This window comes from Corella eumyota, chromosome 1, assembly GCF_963082875.1.
Source record: "Corella eumyota chromosome 1, kaCorEumy4.1, whole genome shotgun sequence".
Classification (NCBI taxonomy): domain Eukaryota; kingdom Metazoa; phylum Chordata; class Ascidiacea; order Phlebobranchia; family Corellidae; genus Corella; species Corella eumyota.
Window position 1 is genome coordinate 23,246,222 of NC_137490.1, and position 15,643 is coordinate 23,261,864.

Sequence of the window (15,643 nt, forward strand, 5' to 3'; positions counted from 1 at the left end):
TGCAAAAAATATTCTTCTAAAAATGGTAGTTGTAAATTTCTTATCATTTGTTATTAAAGTCTTGAAGAGCTATTTTAAGGCTAGTAATTACCTTATAACGTGACATTAATCTATTTCTCTTTAATTGACGTTAAATCATTTTCTCCTAAACTGTTTGGCGTTTATTTAACGTATGACGTCAACCCCATGTTATTGTGACGTATTTACGTACAAACTTACGTGGTATGATCAGACATTGTTAAAATTTTTGTTGTGGACAAAGTAAAAATGTTGTTTTGCGTAAATTGTTGATTTTTAAATAAAATTATGATATGTAATTGTGTTTACAAGAGGGTTTTAGATTATTAAAAGCAACAATTTTGTAAATAAAAAACCATCATTATATTTTGTATTACGTTTTGCACACCAATAATAAAAATACGAATGATGACAATTATATAAATATAGTCGAAAAAACCCACAATTAGAGAATTAATCATCAACTTTGCAAAATATGTTTTCCATTTTATCCGAAAACAAGAAGATTTACAAGCCCAGTTGCCGGAAAGTCTATTTTTAATTCGGTAATTTAAACCTCGAGGCTAAATTGGAAATGCCGGGTTTTCTGTATATAAGCACAACACTGCTTCGTTGTAATTCATATTTGCTAAGAAACTAATCATGAAGTTTTTAAGTTTAATCATCGCTTTTGTGTTTATATCAACCTCGGTAGAAGCTATGTTTTTTAGCACCTTATGTAAGTATTAAGTTAATTTAATTTTCTTTTTTAATTTTATATATACATAATGTTATTTTTTTACTACATCATTTTTACACTTGTTAAAAAGTTGCTTATTTTGCCAATACGTTATTAAATTTTAAAATAATGTTAATTTCTAGTTGGCTGCAGGCGACCGCGAAGGCCTCGTTTTGGAAAGATTGTGCCTGATAGAAGTAATTATAACTTTGGTCGTTCAATCACCTACGAATGTGATAGAGGGTTTAACATTAACATCAAAAATAATAAGCAAACGTGTTTGATAACTCGAAAATTCACGCCCAGTAGAACAATTACATGCTCAGGTTCGTATTTTATATTTATTAAACCTATTTTTGTTCAAAGTTCCCTTTTTTAATGTCTCAAACTTAGATATTGGCTGGGTAAATTGTTAAAATTTAAAAAAAAATTTGGCATTTAATGTTTACATCGGTAACTTTAATTTTCATTTTAGATATAAACGAATGTCAACGAAACCCATGTAGAAACGCAAATTGTAGAAATTCTCAGGGTTCGTTCAGTTGTCTTTGTAATAAAGGATATAGACGAGTAACCTCAACTAGATGCGAAGGTAAATTGATTAAATTTAAAAAAAAAAAAATTTTAAGAAATGTTTTGGTTGATTGATTTTATAAAAGAAAAAGGCAATTTGTAAACAAAACTTTTTTAAAATAAACCAAAATGCATGTTGTACAAAACGACAGGAATTGTCAAGTTTTAATTTATTCTTTCAGATATTGACGAATGCAGAGGATCTAATGACTGCCACGAAGACGCAAATTGTTCAAATACTCGAGGAAGTTTTGTTTGTCGATGTAAAAATGGATTTATTGGTGATGGGAAATTATGTGGTAAGTGTAGAATTATTTTAAATTATCTTTTAGATAATTAGTTATTTATAATGTGGTCAACACACTATAAAAAGTAGAGCTAACCCAAGCAAAGCTATAAAATTTGGTTTAGCCAATTTTGTTTATTTTAAATTCAATTTGGTGTTTTTTAATATTGAAAACATTTAAAACCGGCAGCGTGATGTAGTGGTCTGAACACTCTCCTACTATACACAGGGTCCTGGGTTCGATTCCCAGTGATCTTATGCTGTAGCGCCCTTGAGTAAGGTGCTATAAATGGTATAAACTCCTGCTGAGCCAGCACTTAATCAGCAGTATAATTATCGGGCAATTATAATCTATAATATCCCAAACTGCCACAGGCAACTCGAGACTAGGTCGGAGTAACTGATGTTACTCTATGTTTAGGTCGCGCATTTGACTTTCCCACATCGACGATAAAGATGTATACAAAAAAAAAAACAAGTTGTCAGTTTGTTTTTTAAAATATATGCTTTGGTTTGGTAATCATATTATATAACTTTGATATTGATAAAAAGTCTTAATATGTGATTTAGTAATTTTTTTTGTTGCATCAATTTATTATTTCTTTCATATCTTTTCATTATTATTATTAATGCATAAAATTGTAATTAAAATAAAAACCTATATATAAAAATGTTAAAAAATTTTTTTATAGTTCCTCGGCCGATTTGTCGTGGGGGTTATAGCTACACAAGATATTTTGATCGTGACCAACCAAGCGGAAGAGAGGACAACGAGGGCTATGACAACTTAGTGAGAGAAAACCCCGGCGAGATTTGTGCCAACCCAGTGTCCATTCATGCACGAATTGTTGGCACGACAACAGATTATCGCTTGAGTGGGCAAACTATTATTGCTGAAACCGAAGAGGAAAAAGGACTGATATGTTTAAATCGGGAAAACTCTGAAGGTTGTCGAGATTATGAAATCAGATTTTGTTGCGGTAAGTTACTTACATAAATAGAGGTTGTAACTAAATATGATCAGTGTACAAAAAATTCCTTAAATATAAAAGAAAACATTATGCATAGATAAAATTAACCCTTTTCTAACTTGCTAAATACAGTTGAGTTTTTTTGATTTTTCATGATTGCATTATATCATTTATAATAATGGCTCCCCCTAATTTTAGATATTGATGAATGTGAGAACAATCCTTGCCACGAACAAGCCACTTGTACTAACATGGATGGAAGTTTTACTTGTGCTTGTAATACAGGGTATGAAGGAAGTGGTTTAAACTGCACAAGTGAGTCTTAACTCTCTTAAACTTATGATATAAAGCAATACCTATAAAATATACAGAATTTGATTAAATTAAATATATCAATTGGATTGTGTGTATTAAGTGCATTTAAAATGGGTTAATGTTTAATTCATAAGGTCCCTAAATTTCATTTAATCCATTCAAAGGGACACGTTTAAGATTGTTATTTAAACTTAACTATATTACCACTAATATTTAATATTTTACAACTTCAGACACTGATGAATGTGCCACAAATCCTTGTCATGCACAAGCCTCTTGCATGGACACAGATGGAAGTTTTACTTGCACTTGTAATGCTGGATATGAAGGGGATGGATTAAGCTGCACAAGTGAGTATAAAATTTTGTGATTTAAATATTTATTTTTAAGGTTGTTTCTGCCTTTATAATTGTTGTGCCTACATCTTACGCTTTAATTAGTGTTTTTGCGTTTTTTTGTGTAAATTATTAAATACCATTAAAATTTTTTTTAAAATTTAATTTAAAAGTAATTGATTCAAGGTTATCGCCAATATACAGTAGTAGCTTAGTTCATGTAAATAAAACCCATGTTTTTACTTAATTAAAATTTTACTTTTATTTTACCAAACTAACCCATTATGAAATCACAGAAATCGACCCTTGTGACCCGTCTCCTTGTGACAAAGAAGCTTTTTGCTCGGTTTTCCGGAATGTTGTTCGTTGTAATTGTAAGAGAGGTTATAATGGTGATGGATTCACATGCACTAAAGGTTGGAATTGTTTAGCATAATTTTTCATTTTATTAAGATTTTAAAACGCAATATATCTAGACTTTTTAAAAAAATATTATGACCTTAACTGGATGAAAAATTATAATTTTAACTAAACCAAAATCTTATTTTTTAACTGAAAATCAAATTTTAAAATTGTAAAAACTCAAAAATGCTGATAGCCGACAGTTTTATAAAATTTTGATAATTTATTTTTCTTACTATTTTAAAACTTCAGACCCTGGTTGCACCCCATCTCCATGTGATGAAAACGCTGATTGTTCTGTGTTATTTAGTCGACACCAGTGCGAGTGTAGACCTGGATTTGTAGGGAATGGAAAAACTTGTACAGAAGGTAGCATAATTGTGGTTGTGAATTAATATTCTACCTGGATTAAAAACATTTTTAAACTAACTGTGTGAACATTTCATAATTGTAAATCTTTTATGAATTTTTTATTTAAATTTTAGACCCTCTTTGCAATCCGTCTCCATGCCATGCCAAAGCTGATTGTACGGTGAGATTTGGTCGGCGACAGTGCACTTGCCAGTCTGGGTATGTAGGGGATGGAATGACGTGCACTAAAGGTAATCTTTAAGTTATATGGTTTTCATTGATAAAATTTGTTTTCTTAAATTTTTTTTTTTTACTACTTACATTTTTTTTTAAAATGATTTTATGTTTTTTTTTAGTGTTTGCATGCCCCTCGCCACCTGATGTGCCAAATGGGGCACATGGGCAACATTTTGGGCCATACAGACCCGGCGACGCACTTTCGGTAATATGCAACCAAAACTACATAATTGTCCCTACCTTTGGTGTGGGGTTTGGTTTTGGGATCAAGCCGATCTCGCTTGAGGGTCTTAGAGGAGGGGGTTCAGGCTCAAATTATCGCTGCAATGTAAATGGGGAATGGGAGGGGACTTTTCCTCAATGTTTGGGTGAGTTCGAAAAAACATTTTTCAAGTTAAAATATAGTTTACTTTGTTTTAAATAATCTTAAATTATTAAGTAAATCAAGAAAACACTGAGTTTTAAAAATTATGAATAAAAATTGTTTTTAATTTTGACTAACAATGATATAGAAAACATATTATATTTAGTTAAAAACCAGCAAATATTTCAATCTTATATTAAGTTTTTATATATAGGCACATGTGTTGGAAACTGTGGTTCAACTGACCCAAGTTTGCCGTGTTCATGTGAGGATGGTTGTACAGGGTCACATTGTTGTGGGGACTACAGAGATCAATGTAGTAAGTATTCCCTTTAAAACATTTAGTGTGTGTGTAAACTAATTAACTTAAACCTGTGGACTTGCTATTTTGGTTTAATATTTGCATGAGAATTGGTTAGGGGTTTTAAATGAATTTAAATAAGGTATATACATATAAGTCATACAAAATATTGTTAGTAAGCCTTTAGTAGTCAGGTCATTGCTTGATTTTAGCAAAAAAATGTTTGTTTTTTAAAAAACTTTAACGCACAAAACCTTGCTCCACAGCGCCATCTACCTGTCGGCCACCACGTGCAATCGACCATGGTCAAATCAGGTCCCAGGTTCCTTACAACAATGGCGATGAATTGGTGTTAAAGTGTGACCAACATTATAGAAGAGAACCAGAGATCGTTCAAAGAGAACCCAGCTTTTTTCATGTACCTGATCGAAATGCTTATACTTGTTCAAGCTTTCGAGGAGTGGAGGGAGCATTTAGGGGGCCTTTTCCTACATGTGTTGGTACGTAATTTAAGTGGTTATGTTTTAGGTGTTTGCCTCCAAGAGTTATATAATATACTTACCTTTTTTGTATACTTTTATGATTTAAATTGTATTCATAATCTTCTTTTTCTTATAAGGGTTTTACAGTGTTGGTGCACTGCTAATAACACTTTTTTAAATTTAAGAAAGTTGCTGATTTAATACAAACATGTCACATAAATCCTAAATTTTTGGTTTTGAAAATCTTATTTACTTGGTTTTCAAAATGTGTTTGCAAATGGTGATTCATTTTTTAAAATACTATATTAAAAATTACACATTTGGTACTGTTGGAAGTTACAAAATTAAACCATAAAAATTTTGATGAAAAAAGCCTTGCGAAATAATTTTAAATAATATTTTATATTTAAACATTGTCGTTAACATTTATTTTTAATTTTTAGCAAGTTGTAAAGATGTTTGTTCTAATGGAAAAAGAACCAATAAAGAGCCAAACCATACTTGTAAGTGTGACTCCAATTGTAAACAAAGGGATGATTGTTGTAGTGATTATGACGCTCTATGTACCGGCAGATCAACTGCAAATTTTCCTGGACAACTAAGCTAATGACTCATCAGGTATATGAAATGTTAGGTTAACATTAGTTATAAATATAAAGTAATTTAAATTAAAATACCGTATATAAGGGCTGAAGTATAAAATAGGATCAAACATAAGCGCGTATACACGGCCTATGATTAAACAATTAACTTAAAGAAAAATTTGACATAAAAAAAGTAATTTACAATTTTACTGTTTTTAAAATAGATAATTGAAGTTATGTGTAATATATTGTTATTAAAATGAAAAATTAAATTAATCAAATTTAGAACATACAATAAAAAAACGCAGTAGTCTAAACAACATATTTGTAAAATATTTTTTTAAATTATTGTGAAAGTTATGACACTTTAATTAAACTTTACATAAACATTAAAACTAAAAAATAAACATTTTATTTGATTTGTTTTGGCCTCTCTAACATTTGAGATAAAATATTTTTTTTAAATATAGAGTAGAACAAAAGTTACAGCAGTTTTGCGTATGTGGTATACGCATATGTGTGACGTCATCAGTATATTAATATTGGGGTCAACTTAAAAAGAAAAGAATTTTTAAATTTTATTTTAACTGTACCAGTAAAAGCGCAGTAAAAACATATTTCCAAAATATTTTTTAATACACTCCATTTTCGTAGAAGTTATGACGCTTTTATTAAATTTTGCATAAACCCTAAAACTAAAAAATTAATATTTTATTCGATTCATTTTGGCCTAACTAACATTCAAGATAAAACATTTTTTTTAACATATCACATAGAACAAAAGTTACAGCAATTTTATATTTTTGAGGTATCAGCCCAATCACTTTAACACGATATTTTTATTTTTAGATTATAAAAAACAGAATTTATCAAGCAGAACAAGCAACGTTGAAAAATAATTAAAACATTTTTATTGTGTTTCTTATTATTACACTTTTTGTTATTGTTTATTTGTAAATTTTTTTTATTATTTTTTGATGTTGTTAATATACAAGATTACCATTTAAGCTGTTTGTTGTTGCCGGTTATGATGGCTCACTGGTCAGGCTGTTGCTTTGTATACCAAATGTCATGAGTTTGAAAACAGAGAAAGGCAAGTTAGAAAAGCATTTAGAAAAGAATTTATAATTAGGTAACCCGTGTGCTTCACTTGTCATAGAAGTAAAAAACTAAATCTAATAATTATGTGTAACAAATGGAATGATGGACTTAACAAGACTGATGCATTTTTCGCAAACACATCATTCCATGTGTTAGATATTATAACTTATTATAAAAATGTCCATTGTTTCAACGAGATTCAAACTTATAAACTTTAGTACCGAAGACTAACACCTTTACCATTGAGCTACCAGAAGCTCGTGTTTAGACTTTCCAACTTTCATATTTAAGCATTCATACCAAACTAAAACAAAAAAGTTTTGGAGCACTCACAAAAAATCAAGTATATAAAATTGCTGTAACTTTTGTTCTATTTAATATTTTCAAAAAATGTTTTATCTTGAATGTTAGTTAGGCCAAAATAAATCCAATAAAATATTTATTTTTCAAATTTGAAATTTATGCAAAATTTAATAAAAGTGTCATAATTTTTACAAATAATAATTTAAAAAAAAAAAATTTGTGAATATGCTGTTTAGACTACCGCGCTTCTAATGGCATGTCCTAAATTCGATTTAAAAATTTAAATTTTTATTCTAAAAAAATTGACCCCAATATTAATATACTGATGACGTCACACATAGGCGTATACCGCATACGTAAAATTGCTGTAACTTTTGTTCTACTTAATATTTTCAAAAAGTGTTTTATCTTGAATGTTAGTTAGGCCAAAATTAATCGAATAAAATATTTATTTTTCGAATTTGAAATTTATGCAAATTTTAATAAAAGTGTCATAATTTTTACAAATAATAATTTTTTTAAATAATATTTTGTGAATATGTTGTTTAGACTACCGCGCTTCTAATGGCATGTCCTCAATTCGATTTAAAAATTTGAATTTTTATTCTAAAAAAATTGACCCCAATATTAATATACTGATGACGTCACACATAGGCGTATAACGCATACGTAAAATTGCTGTAACTTATGTTCTACTTAATATTTTCAAAAAATGTTTTATCTTGAATGTTAGTTAGGCCAAAATGAATCGAATAAAATATTTATTTTTAAAATTTGAAATTTATGCAAATTTAATAAAAGTGTCATAATTTTCACAAATAATAATTTTTTAAAATAATATTTTGTGTATATGTTGTTTAGACTACCGCGCTTCTAATGGCATGTCCTAAATTCTATTTAAAAATTTGATTTTTTTTTCGAAAAAAATTGACCCCAATATTAATATACTGCTGACGTCACACATAGGCGTATAACGCATACGTAAAATTGCTGTAACTTTTGTTCTACTTATATTTTCAAAAAATGTTTTATCTTGAATGTTAGTTAGGCCAAAATGAATCGAATAAAATATTTATTTTTCAAATTTGAAATTTATGCAAAATTTAATAAAAGTGTCATAATTTTTACAAATAATAATTTTTTAAAATAATATTTTGTAAATATGGTGTTTAGACTACCCCGCTTTTAATGGCATGTCCTAAATTTGATTTAAAAATTTGAATTTTTATTCTAAAAAAATTGACCCCAATATTAATATACTGATGACGTCACACATAGGCGTATAACGCATACGTAAAATTGCTGTAACTTTTGTTCTACTTAATATTTTCAAAAAATGTTTTATCTTGAATGTTAGTTAGGCCAAAATGAATCGAATAAAATATTTACTTTTCAAATTTGAAATTTATGCAAAATTTAATAAAAGCGTCATAATTTTTAAAAATAATAAATTTTTTAAATAATATTTTGTGAATATGTTGTTTAGACTACCGCGCTGCTAATGGCATGTCCTAAATTCGATTTAAAAATTTGATTTTTTTTCGAAAAAAATTGACCTAACTAACATTCAAGATAAAACATTTCGCAAAAATTTTCAGTAAAACAAAAGTTACAGCAAATTTTTATTCTGGGTTTAATTAGGTGACGTGATATTTTTGGCCTATGCTATTGAATACAAATTTTTTGAAAAAAGTTAAAAAATTTTAAATCAAAAAATAATTGTTCTGTTGGAACTGCACGAGTCCAATAAACGTGTTTACAAAATATTTTTTGAAAATATTAATATTCATAAAAGTTATGACACTTTTATTAAAAATTGATGAAGTCTAAAACCTAAAATTTTATATTTTATTAGATGCGCATTGACCTAACTAACATTCAAGATAAAACATTTCGCAAAAATTTTCAGTAAAACAAAAGTTACAGCAAATTTTTATTCTGGGTTTAATTAGGTCACGTGATATTTTTGGCCAATGCTATTGAATACAAATTTTTTGAAAAAAGTTAAAAAATTTTAAATTAAAAAATAATTGTTCTGTTGGAACTGCACGGGTCTAATAAACGTGTTTACAAAATATTTTGTTGAAAATATTAATATTCATAAAAGTTATGACACTTTTATTAAAAATTGATGAAGTCTAAAATCTAAAATTTTATATTTTATTAGATGCGCATTGACCTAACTAACATTCAAGATAAAACATTTCGCAAAAATTTTCAGTAAAACAAAAGTTACAGCAATTTTTATTCTGGGTTTAATTAGGTCACGTGATATTTTTGGCCAATGCTATTGAATACAAATTTTTTGAAAAAAATTAAAAAATTTTAAATCGAAAAATAATTGTTCTGTTGGAACTGCACGGGTCCAATAAACGTGTTTACAAAATATTTTTTGAAAATATTAATATTCATAAAAGTTATGACACTTTTATTAAAAATTGATGAAGTCTAAAACCTAAAATTTTATATTTTATTAGATGCGCATTGACCTAACTAACATTCAAGATAAAACATTTCGCAAAAATTTTCAGTAAAACAAAAGTTACAGCAAATTATTATTCTGGGTTTTAATTAGCAAATTTAATTAGGTCACGTGATATTTTTGGCCAATGCTATTGAATACAAATTTTTTGAAAAAAGTTAAAAAATTTTAAATTAAAAAATAATTGTTCTGTTGGAACTGCACGGGTCCAATAAACGTGTTTACAAAATATTTTTTGAAAATATTAATATTCATAAAAGTTATGACACTTTTATTAAAAATTGATGAATTCTAAAACCTAAAATTTTATATTTTATTAGATGCGCATTGACCTAACTAACATTCAAGATAAAACATTTCGCAAAAATTTTCAGTAAAACAAAAGTTACAGCAAATTTTTATTCTGGCTTTAATTAGGTCACGTGATATTTTTGGCCAATGCTATTGAATACAAATTTTTTGAAAAAAATTAAAAAATTTTAAATCGAAAAATAATTGTTCTGTTGGAACTGCACGGGTCCAATAAACCTGTTTACAAAATATTTTTTGAAAATATTAATATTCATAAAAGTTATGACACTTTGATTAAAAATTGATGAAGTCTAAAACCTAAAATTTTATATTTTATTAGATGCGCATTGACCTAACTAACATTCAAGATAAAACATTTCGCAAAAATTTTCAGTAAAACAAAAGTTACAGCAAATTATTATTCTGGGTTTTAATTAGCAAATTTAATTAGGTCACGTGATATTTTTGGCCAATGCTATTGAATACAAATTTTTTGAAAAAAGTTAAAAAATTTTAAATCAAAAAATAATTGTTCTGTTGGAACTGCACGGGTCCAATAAACGTGTTTACAAAATATTTTTTGAAAATATTAATATTCATAAAAGTTATGACACTTTTATTAAAAATTGATGAAATCTAAAACCTAAAATTTTATATTTTATTAGATGCGCATTGACCTAACTAACATTCAAGATAAAACATTTCGCAAAAATTTTCAGTAAAACAAAAGTTACAGCAAATTTTTATTCTGGGTTTAATTAGGTCACGTGATATTTTTGGCCAATGCTATTGTATACAAATTTTTTGAAAAAAATTAAAAATTTTAAATCGAAAATTAATTATTCTGTTGGAACTGCACGGGTCCAATAAGCGTGTTTACAAAATATTTTTTGAAAATATTAATATTCATAAAAGTTATGACACTTTTATTAAAAATTGATGAAGTCTAAAATCTAAAATTTTATATTTTATTAGATGCGCATTGACCTAACTAACATTCAAGATAAAACATTTCGCAAAAATTTTCAGTAAAACAAAAGTTACAGCAATTTTTATTCTGGGTTTAATTAGGTCACGTGATATTTTTGGCCAATGCTATTGAATACAAATTTTTTGAAAAAAATTAAAAAATTTTAAATCGAAAAATAATTGTTCTGTTGGAACTGCACGGGTCCAATAAACGTGTTTACAAAATATTTTTTGAAAATATTAATATTCATAAAAGTTATGACACTTTTATTAAAAATTGATGAAGTCTAAAACCTAAAATTTTATATTTTATTAGATGCGCATTGACCTAACTAACATTCAAGATAAAACATTTCGCAAAAATTTTCAGTAAAACAAAAGTTACAGCAAATTATTATTCTGGGTTTTAATTAGCAAATTTAATTAGGTCACGTGATATTTTTGGCCAATGCTATTGAATACAAATTTTTTGAAAAAAGTTAAAAAATTTTAAATTAAAAAATAATTGTTCTGTTGGAACTGCACGGGTCCAATAAACGTGTTTACAAAATATTTTTTGAAAATATTAATATTCATAAAAGTTATGACACTTTTATTAAAAATTGATGAAATCTAAAACCTAAAATTTTATATTTTATTAGATGCGCATTGACCTAACTAACATTCAAGATAAAACATTTCGCAAAAATTTTCAGTAAAACAAAAGTTACAGCAAATTTTTATTCTGGGTTTAATTAGGTCACGTGATATTTTTGGCCTATGCTATTGAATACAAATTTTATGAAAAAAGTTAAAAAATTTTAAATCATAAAATAATTGTTCTGTTGGAACTGCACGGGTCCAATAAACGTGTTTACAAAATATTTTTTGAAAATATTAATATTCATAAAAGTTATGACACTTTTATTAAAAATTGATGAAGTCTAAAAACCTAAAATTTTATATTTTATTAGATGCGCATTGACCTAACTAACATTCAAGATGAAACATTTCGCAAAATTTTCAGTAAAACAAAAGTTACAGCAAATTTTTATTCTGGGTTTAATTAGGTCACGTGATGTTTTTGGCCAATGCTATTGAATACAAATTTTTTGAAAAAAATTAAAAAATTTTAAATCAAAAATTAATTGTTCTGTTGGAACTGCACGGGTCCAATAAACGTGTTTACAAAATATTTTTTGAAAATATTAATATTCATAAAAGTTATGACACTTTTATTAAAAATTGATGAAGTCTAAAACCTAAAATTTTATATTTTATTAGATGCGCATTGACCTAACTAACATTCAAGATAAAACATTTCGCAAAAATTTTCAGTAAAACAAAAGTTACAGCAAATTTTTATTCTGGGTTTAATTAGGTCACGTGATATTTTTGGCCAATGCTATTGAATACAAATTTTTTGAAAAAAATTAAAAAAATTTAAATCAAAAAATAATTGTTCTGTTGGAACTGCACGGGTCCAATAAACGTGTTTACAAAATATTTTTTGAAAATATTAATATTCATAAAAGTTATGACACTTTTATTAAAAATTGATGAAGTCTAAAACCTAAAATTTTATATTTTATTAGATGCGCATTGACCTAACTAACATTCAAGATAAAACATTTCGCAAAAATTTTCAGTAAAACAAAAGTTACAGCAAATTTTTATTCTGGGTTTAATTAGGTCACGTGATATTTTTGGCCAATGCTATTGAATACAAATTTTTTAAAAAAAATTTTAAATCGAAAAATAATTGTTCTGTTGGAACTGCGCGGGTCCAATAAACGTGTTTACAAAATATTTTTTGAAAATATTAATATTCATAAAAGTTATGACACTTTTATTAAAAATTGATGAAGTCTAAAACCTAAAATTTTATATTTTATTAGATGCGCATTGACCTAACTAACATTGAAGATAAAAGATTTCGCAAAAATGTTCAGTAAAACAAAAGTTACAGCAAATTTTTATTCTGGGTTTAATTAGGTCACGTGATATTTTTGGCCAATGCTATTGAATACAAATTTTTTAAAAAAAATTAAAAAATTTAAATCGAAAAATAATTGTTCTGTTGGAACTGCACGGGTCCAATAAACGTGTTTACAAAATATTTTTTGAAAATATTAATATTCATAAAAGTTATGACACTTTTATTAAAAATTGATGAAGTCTAAAACCTAAAATTTTATATTTTATTAGATGCGCATTGACCTAACTAACATTCATGATAAAAAATTTCGCAAAAATTTTCAGTAAAACAAAAGTTACAGCAAATTTTTATTCTGGGTTTAATTAGGTCACGTGATATTTTTGGCCAATGCTATTGAATACAAATTTTTTGAAAAAAATTAAAAAATTTTAAATCGAAAAATAATTGTTCTGTTGGAACTGCACGGGTCCAATAAACGTGTTTACAAAATATTTTTTGAAAATATTAATATTCATAAAAATTATGACACTTTTATTAAAAATTGATGAAGTCTAAAACCTAAAATTTTATTAGATGCGCATTGACCTAACTAACAATCATGATAAAAAAATTCGCAAAAATTTTCAGTAAAACAAAAGTTACAGCAAATTTTTATTCTGGGTTTAATTAGGTCACGTGATATTTTTGGCCAATGCTATTGAATACAAATTTTTTGAAAAAAATTAAAAAATTTTAAATCGAAAAATAATTGTTTTGTTGGAACTGCACGGGTCCAATAAACGTGTTTACAAAATATTTTTTGAAAATATTAATATTCATAAAAGTTATGACACTTTTATTAAAAATTGATGAAGTCTAAAACCTAAAATTTTATATTTTATTAGATGCGCATTGACCTAACTAACATTCAAGATAAAACATTTCGCAAAAATTTTCAGTAAAACAAAAGTTACAGCAAATTTTTATTCTGGGTTTAATTAGGTCACGTGATATTTTTGGCCAATGCTATTGAATACAAATTTTTTAAAAAAAATTTTAAATCGAAAAATAATTGTTGGAACTGCGCGGGTCCAATAAATGGAACTGCGCGGGTCCAATAAACGTGTTTACAAAATATTTTTTGAAAATATTAATATTCATAAAAGTTATGACACTTTTATTAAAAATTGATGAAGTCTAAAACCTAAAATTTTATATTTTATTAGATGCGCATTGACCTAACTAACATTGAAGATAAAAGATTTCGCAAAAATGTTCAGTAAAACAAAAGTTACAGCAAATTTTTATTCTGGGTTTAATTAGGTCACGTGATATTTTTGGCCAATGCTATTGAATACAAATTTTTTAAAAAAAATTAAAAAATTTAAATCGAAAAATAATTGTTCTGTTGGAACTGCACGGGTCCAATAAACGTGTTTACAAAATATTTTTTGAAAATATTAATATTCATAAAAGTTATGACACTTTTATTAAAAATTGATGAAGTCTAAAACCTAAAATTTTATATTTTATTAGATGCGCATTGACCTAACTAACATTCATGATAAAAAATTTCGCAAAAATTTTCAGTAAAACAAAAGTTACAGCAAATTTTTATTCTGGGTTTAATTAGGTCACGTGATATTTTTGGCCAATGCTATTGAATACAAATTTTTTGAAAAAAATTAAAAAATTTTAAATCGAAAAATAATTGTTCTGTTGGAACTGCACGGGTCCAATAAACGTGTTTACAAAATATTTTTTGAAAATATTAATATTCATAAAAATTATGACACTTTTATTAAAAATTGATGAAGTCTAAAACCTAAAATTTTATTAGATGCGCATTGACCTAACTAACAATCATGATAAAAAAATTCGCAAAAATTTTCAGTAAAACAAAAGTTACAGCAAATTTTTATTCTGGGTTTAATTAGGTCACGTGATATTTTTGGCCAATGCTATTGAATACAAATTTTTTGAAAAAAATTAAAAAATTTTAAATCGAAAAATAATTGTTTTGTTGGAACTGCACGGGTCCAATAAACGTGTTTACAAAATATTTTTTGAAAATATTAATATTCATAAAAGTTATGACACTTTTATTAAAAATTGATGAAGTCTAAAACCTAAAATTTTATATTTTATTAGATGCGCACTGACCTAACTAACATTCATGATAAAAAATTTCGCAAAAATTTTCAGTAAAACAAAAGTTACAGCAAATTTTTATTCTGGGTTTAATTAGGTCACGTGATATTTTTGGCCAATGCTATTGAATACAAATTTTTTGAAAAAAATTAAAAAATTTTAAATTAAAAAATAATTGTTCTGTTGGAACTGCACGGGTCCAATAAACGTGTTTACAAAATATTTTTTGAAAATATTAATATTCATAAAAGTTATGACACTTTTATTAAAAATTGATGAAGTCTAAAACCTAAAATTTTATATTTTATTAGATGCGCATTGACCTAACTAACATTCATGATAAAAAATTTTGCAAAAATTTTCAGTAAAACAAAAGTTACAGCAAATTTTTATTCTGGGTTTAATTAGGTCACGTGATATTTTTGGCCAATGCTATTGAATACAAATTTTTTGAAAAAAATTAAAAAATTTTAAATCAAAAAATAATTGTTCTGTTGGAACTGCACGGGTCC

General features: G+C 26.6%; 1 protein-coding gene across 1 annotated transcript; it reads left to right on the forward strand.

The window, feature by feature from the left end:
• The first annotated feature begins 654 nt into the window (after nt 1-654).
• LOC145762006 (uncharacterized) lies at nt 655-6,938 on the forward strand. Its single transcript, XM_082574623.1, has 15 exons — nt 655-736; nt 880-1,062; nt 1,212-1,328; nt 1,492-1,608; nt 2,288-2,575; nt 2,765-2,881; nt 3,115-3,231; nt 3,513-3,632; nt 3,871-3,987; nt 4,104-4,220; nt 4,326-4,574; nt 4,785-4,889; nt 5,138-5,371; nt 5,797-5,971; nt 6,787-6,938. Exons 1-14 carry the CDS (start codon nt 661-663, stop codon nt 5,958-5,960), a joined length of 2,121 nt encoding a protein of 706 aa, XP_082430749.1. The 5' UTR covers nt 655-660; the 3' UTR covers nt 5,961-5,971; nt 6,787-6,938.
• Nucleotides 6,939-15,643: the final 8,705 nt, after the last annotated feature.

Excerpts from the sequence above, each read along its gene's own strand:
- LOC145762006 (XM_082574623.1), top strand. The coding sequence starts at position 661 with ATGAAGTTTTTAAGTTTAATCATCGCTTTTGTGTTTATATCAACCTCG. Across the intron at positions 2,576-2,764 it reads TGAAATCAGATTTTGTTGCG|ATATTGATGAATGTGAGAAC; the intron begins GTAAGTTACTTA and ends CCCTAATTTTAG. Across the intron at positions 5,372-5,796 it reads GCCTTTTCCTACATGTGTTG|CAAGTTGTAAAGATGTTTGT; the intron begins GTACGTAATTTA and ends TTTAATTTTTAG.